The sequence below is a fragment of the Phoenix dactylifera genome, chromosome 9, assembly GCF_009389715.1.
Source record: "Phoenix dactylifera cultivar Barhee BC4 chromosome 9, palm_55x_up_171113_PBpolish2nd_filt_p, whole genome shotgun sequence".
In the NCBI taxonomy this organism is placed as follows: Eukaryota; Viridiplantae; Streptophyta; class Magnoliopsida; order Arecales; family Arecaceae; genus Phoenix; species Phoenix dactylifera.
The window spans coordinates 12956719-12962466 of NC_052400.1; the positions used below are offsets into that span (position 1 = coordinate 12956719).

At 42.9% G+C, this 5748-nt stretch overlaps 1 protein-coding gene across 1 annotated transcript; it reads right to left on the minus strand.

The window, feature by feature from the left end:
• Positions 1-1709: 1709 nt before the first annotated feature.
• On the minus strand, positions 1710-4403 carry LOC103701822 (junctophilin-3-like). Its single transcript, XM_008784012.4, has 3 exons — positions 3494-4403; positions 2209-2437; positions 1710-2126 (listed from the first exon to the last, which is right to left on the minus strand). The coding sequence occupies exons 1-3, from the start codon at positions 4273-4275 to the stop codon at positions 1962-1964; spliced, it is 1176 nt and encodes a 391-aa protein (XP_008782234.2). The 5' UTR covers positions 4276-4403; the 3' UTR covers positions 1710-1961.
• Between the last annotated feature and the right edge of the window lie 1345 nt (positions 4404-5748).

The window sequence follows — 5748 nt, forward strand, 5'->3', positions numbered from 1 at the left end:
TGATCCAAATAATGGAATAAGAAAGCCGCCATTGACTATCTAACAATCATAATCTAAGGAGACGTTATGAGCTGGTACAAGTTACAACTGGTTCTTAATTGGTTTACAAATAAAAAAAACAAATCTTATCTATTGGCATTAAGATATTGTTTGATCTTAACAAATATTATGAGCTGCATGAGGGCTTGTCTTGGTAAAATAATAGCATTATGGGCAACTAATAATGGAACTATATTATTTTGTTTCCAACTAATAGTACTCCACAGTTCACTGCAGCAAAATGGCCATTGCAACACCATAAATCTGTACCAAAAAGCATCTCTCCCCCTTGCCTCTGTGATGGCCGCTTTTCAACTTAGACAGGCATCTCTCCTGAAAGTATCATCAAATGCTTTTGGCACCCCCCTTCTTCTTTCTTTTTTTTTTTTTTTTTGTTTATCATGCGGAAAGCTTTTTTCTTTTGCTTCATAAGTCGTAGAAAGACTATCTGAGCAAGACAAATCTCCCTGAGAAGATTGTTTACCTTGAAACTCTGTATGCAAGCCGCATTTAGTATGTCAGCAAACAGTTTCCAAGACAAAATCCTGGTATTTAAATCTAATGAAAGGTCTTGAAGAGTAGTTTAATTGTGAGGTCCCACCTGTCGACAAACTATGCCACCCATGAGTGGATGCCAAGGGTGGACCTCTGCCCGGAAACAAAGGTAGCCTACTCTCTGAAGGCTTCTTTTCCAAGCAAACTTGAAGTGCTAAGAACATTCAAACATAATTAATTAGCAGAGCATCCATCCCATGGACCACCTCACTGATCAAATTTTTATCTTTCTGCCCAACAACCTGCCCCTAATGATAAGGCCAGTCCTGCAGACCAGAATGGCCTCTGAGACCCAGCAGAATAGTTGGTGTCTCTCGATGGACCTACTCCAAACAAAGGCCTCAGAGACTTTAATCAGATGGCAAATTTGGATAGACGCAGTCTACTGGAATCATGAACAAAATTTTTGGGCAGGAACATTGAATCTAATGCCGCAGATATTTGATGAAAACACCATGCATGGAAACAAAGACTTTAAATAAGGGGTGTGGGAAGGACATGTGATGAGATAAGATAAACAGAGAACAACAACCAAATGAGTACTCTTCAGACATGTAGTTCTTTCCTAGATCGGCGAAACCCGACAACATGTTTGCGACAAGGCTGAGTCACAATGAATAATCAGCAGGTCAATCATACATGCACCAGAATTTTCAAATCTGGATGCTTCTAAACACACCTAAAATCCAAGGCAACCCCCACTAGGGGTCAAAAATATCACAAAACATATTTAGGAGAACGAATCACTATTCGATCGTTCTCCTATAACATATTTAGGAGATTGAAGGAGATTGAGGGAGTGGTTGGAGCTGATTGGAACTGATACAAGGAGATGCAACAGGAGCATAAAGATATTCTATTCCCTTTCAGATCCAAGTTTTGAGATGGTTTGGATTTCATACAAAGATTGGAAAAAGAATATGGCTCAGAAAAGGCTAAAGGTATAGGTGAAGCAATATAAAAGTTCCTAAAACAAGTGAGAATCCACTTGGTGCTCCAAAAAGCTTACTGTTTCCCATGTGCAGAACCAAAGGTAATCACTATCAAGGATCACAGCACATGAGCTCCCCACCATCACTACTCTAATTTGATTTTGACTGCAACAGCACAAGTTGTTGAAAACAAGAGAGCGTGAACAAACAAAGCAGCTCTGAGAGACTCATATTCAAATCATATGTACATTTTACAGTCATGGGAGGGATGTGGGTCTGTAAGACCAGACCCCAAGCATCTGCTGTCAGTTTCTTCTCTCTCAATCTTCCTTCTTTCACTCAGATCAGGCAGGTATTTGCCTGCCCGATCGGTAACTCTCCGACAACCTTATAAACTAGTAAATAAAACATACAAATTAAAAAAGGCGCCTGACCTTACACATCTGGGTCACAAAATTTTCCATCCATATGGTTCTGGACAGCTTTGATTGCAGCAACCCTAGCAGCAGTGGCTGCTCTATTTGCAGCAGCGACTGCCTTATTTACTTGGTCGTCTACCCGGGGAAGGAGATTAGCATTCTCTGCAGCCTTTCTTGCAGCCTAGTGGAAAGTAAATTTTTTAAGAGTTAGAATGCCGACTGAAGGTAGAGTCGAATGGATGCAGTCATGTAAATAAGAATACCTGAATAGCTCGTTGCACTGAAAGATCTGATGGGAGGAGTGGGGTCTTTAAAACACCACAGTCCCACTCCCCTGATCTCATCTCACCATTTCGGAATGTGTATGTTCCAAAACCTTGTCTCCGGCCTTCATGCCATGAACCTTCATAGCAGTGGCCATTAGCAAAGCGATAGACTCCAAAACCATGAATTTTGTCTCCGAAGTACTCACCGCTGTATCTATCACCATTCCTACATCAAACCAAGTTTGATCATTTTCCATCCCCACTAACACGGGATATACCTTTAAAGTTGAAAATCGAGATTAGCATCGAAAGTACAATAAGCGAGCACTAGAACTTTCTGCCAAACTCGGTATGAGAAAGTAAAAGATAGCTTTAAAAATCTCAGATGTAAAGCAGAGCAAGAAAAGGGATGTCATTAAGAAAGTATTAACTAATCTGTACACTTCAATAATTGGTGTTCAGTTCACACATATCATAAGTGAAACAAAAAAGGAACCAAAATTGTGGGAAAGCATAAGAAGCGATTTAAAATTCACAATTTCATTTAAAGAAAACAGTGAATATTGTGCACAAACTAAAGCAAGATGAAAAATGGAGTAAGAAAATCTTGTTGGAAACTCACAGGGTCATCAATGAAGGCCAAGTCTATGAGTTTTTCTTCTTCCCCCTTTTTTTTCTGAGAAGATATAAGAATTAGCATCTCATCCCAACACAAAAAAAAATTTCGAACCATCTGATGATTCCATTAAACCTCCCAATCCATTCTAGCTTGCAAATGGTTCAAATAAAAAATCTCAAGCTCCATCAAGAAAATTTAAGATCCAAATCAGAATCAGAGAAGGGACTATTCCAACAGAACTAAGTCTCCAATAAGAAAATATAGCAATACCATACTAAACTCCCTCCGAAAAGCCACAAACCGAGAACAATTAGACCAAACAATGATTGACCCCATGAACAAAAGATGCGGGCATCCTCTCCAAAAAGAAAAGGAGAAAATCAAAGCAGAACCCAGATCCCATCTGATCAGTGTTTCGATCCCAAACAAGCCAATCACTAATCATTAATCCAGCACAAAATTCTATTGTTCCATCCATGTGAATCAACACCTAGCGGGATCAGCAAAACCAGAACTCGATCATTCCAAGCACTAACATGTACACAACTAATCCATGAAACAAGGTGCAAGTTTTACGATCTCATAAAGTGATCCAATACATCAAAACCCACGAGAAAAGTTAAAAGACGCATCAAAATCTATAAATCAGTGTGCAATTGTTACCTGAAACTGTAGCAGCCAAGCCCATGCTTAACTCCACACTTGAATTGTCCCGCATAGCAGCTACCATCAGAGCAAGTCTGAACTCCACTCCCATGGCTCTGCCCACCGAGCCACTCCCCGGCATAGCCATCGCCATTATAGAACCGATACGTCCCGAAACCATGCCGCAGTCCCTGACGGTACTGTCCCCTGTATCGACTCCCCCTCGCCCAGCTCTCGACCCCATACCCGTCATACTTCCCATCAACCCAATCCCCCTCATACCCCCCCTTCCCGAAAAACCTATACACCCCGCTCCCATTACACTTCCCCTGGTGGAACTCCCCCTCAAACACATCCCCATTGCCGTAAAACTCCACTCGTTCCCTCACTATCCTCCCAATCCTCCCCCTCCCCTTCCTCAAAATCCTATCTTCATCGCCGATAAACCACTGGACCGAGCCACTCCGCCTAGCGGCGCGGCCAAAGCTGAAAACTTTCCACAAGAGGGCGATCACGGATGCGACGGCGACAGCGGCCGAGGCGAGGAAGAGGTTCTCGGAGGGAAAAAAATCTTTAATTAAGAAGATGAGGAGGAGAAGGAGAAGCAACGGGAGAGAGAGGAGGAAGGGGGTGAAGGAAGGGGAGGAGCGGGCGGCGTGGCGCGGTCGGGTGGGCTTCTCGTCGTCCGGGGCCTCTTCCGCCAAGGTTGAGAGGCTGTGGGGATAGGAGCGGAGGGTGGGGGAGCGGAGGAGAGAGGCAGTCCGAGCTAGCTTGGACCTCGGGCTCTTTTGGCCTTCCATGGCTTCTCCTCTCTTCTCTCCCACCACCCTTAGCTTCTCCTCTCTCTAAGAGGAGTCATGAGATAAAGGAGAAGAGAGGTAGAGAAGGTAAAGGGGGGCGAAAGAGAGAGAAGGGAGGACAAATTACTTGGGGAAGGGGAGGGGAAGAGAATTTTATAACGGAGATCACACGGTAGAGGGAGCGTCCCTCAACGGGCGGATTTTCTTTGGACCAGGCTTGGAAGCTTTGAGCTCGAGAAAGGGACTGTCGACTTCGAATCAGACGGTCGGCAGGCGGTCGTTGGTCGGTTTTTTTTTTTTTTCTGTGGGTAGTGGGAGCGGTGTTTTGGTTTGCATTGGAGTCATCGTCCTCGCGTTTGGGAATTTTGGATGGATGGATGGATGGATGATGGGAAGATTTCTGGCCGTTGGATCGGGTTGGAATTTAGATGCAGTTTCATCGGATCTGAAACGGGGGCCATCACGTGCAAGATGCGTGGCTTTTCTGTATGTGCGCATAGAGAAACTATGCGATCTCAGATCTGCTATCATGTTTGGAATTGACTGAGAATGCTGGGTCTTGCCCCAATCTTCACTCATGTTGTAACCAAATCGAGCTCAGGCTAACCCATTTCATCTTAAATAAAGTTGATCCGCTTGCAAATATCTAGATTAAGAGGTCCGGTAAAAACCCGAAACTCCTTAAGTATTTCAACTAATTCCTACCAGTAAATCTTAATATTGTAGGTTAACATATTCTTTTATATGCATCGGTAATTAAAAACTTAATATGTATGTGATACTAATTCTTGATAGTTTTTTCTTATGGAATGTTTATAGGCATTGGAAGGAGTGGAATTCAAGAACATTTACATTTGACGTTAGGGTAGAACTCATATAATTAGAGGAAAATTAATTTTCTTCCCCCTTCCAAGCTAGTGAAGTTAGGTGATCTCTAAAAAAAAAAAAATTCTGATTTTTTTCTCTCACTTTTACTGCATTTCGTGTGTCTATTATTGATTTAATGAAATCACGGGGGATACCTTTCTCATCTATTTCTCGAAAAATATAATATGAAAGATAAATTCTCATCTACTGAGAACAAGTAAAATATCATGTAGTATAATAAATAATTATTTATTTTTATTTTGAGCCACCGAAGCGATGAAAACAAAAGCCGTTTATCCCGTATAGAACACTTTATGCGGTCGCTCGGAAAAGAGAAATGTCCGGATATCGGCGGGGTTAGGCGATCCTGGCCGTACGGACGGGCGGTATGATGCGGAAAACGTTGGGGGAGATGGGGAAATGATGGCCGTTGGATTGGGTGGCTAGCCCAAGGTTGGACGAGGGGATGGGACGTGGGTTCCGAAGCTCACGTGGCAGAGACTGGGGGTTGGAGGCACGTGGGAGAGAGGACGGTCGATTTTAAGTGGAGCCAAACCCAAGATGTGGATTTGGTCTAAACACTGGTATTGAATCCACAAAAAGCGG

Excerpts from the sequence above, each read along its gene's own strand:
- LOC103701822 (XM_008784012.4), bottom strand. The coding sequence starts at position 4,275 with ATGGAAGGCCAAAAGAGCCCGAGGTCCAAGCTAGCTCGGACTGCCTCT. Across the intron at positions 2,438-3,493 it reads CTTGGCTGCTACAGTTTCAG|GAATGGTGATAGATACAGCG; the intron begins GTAACAATTGCA and ends GGTTTGATGTAG. Across the intron at positions 2,127-2,208 it reads CAGTGCAACGAGCTATTCAG|GCTGCAAGAAAGGCTGCAGA; the intron begins GTATTCTTATTT and ends ACTTTCCACTAG.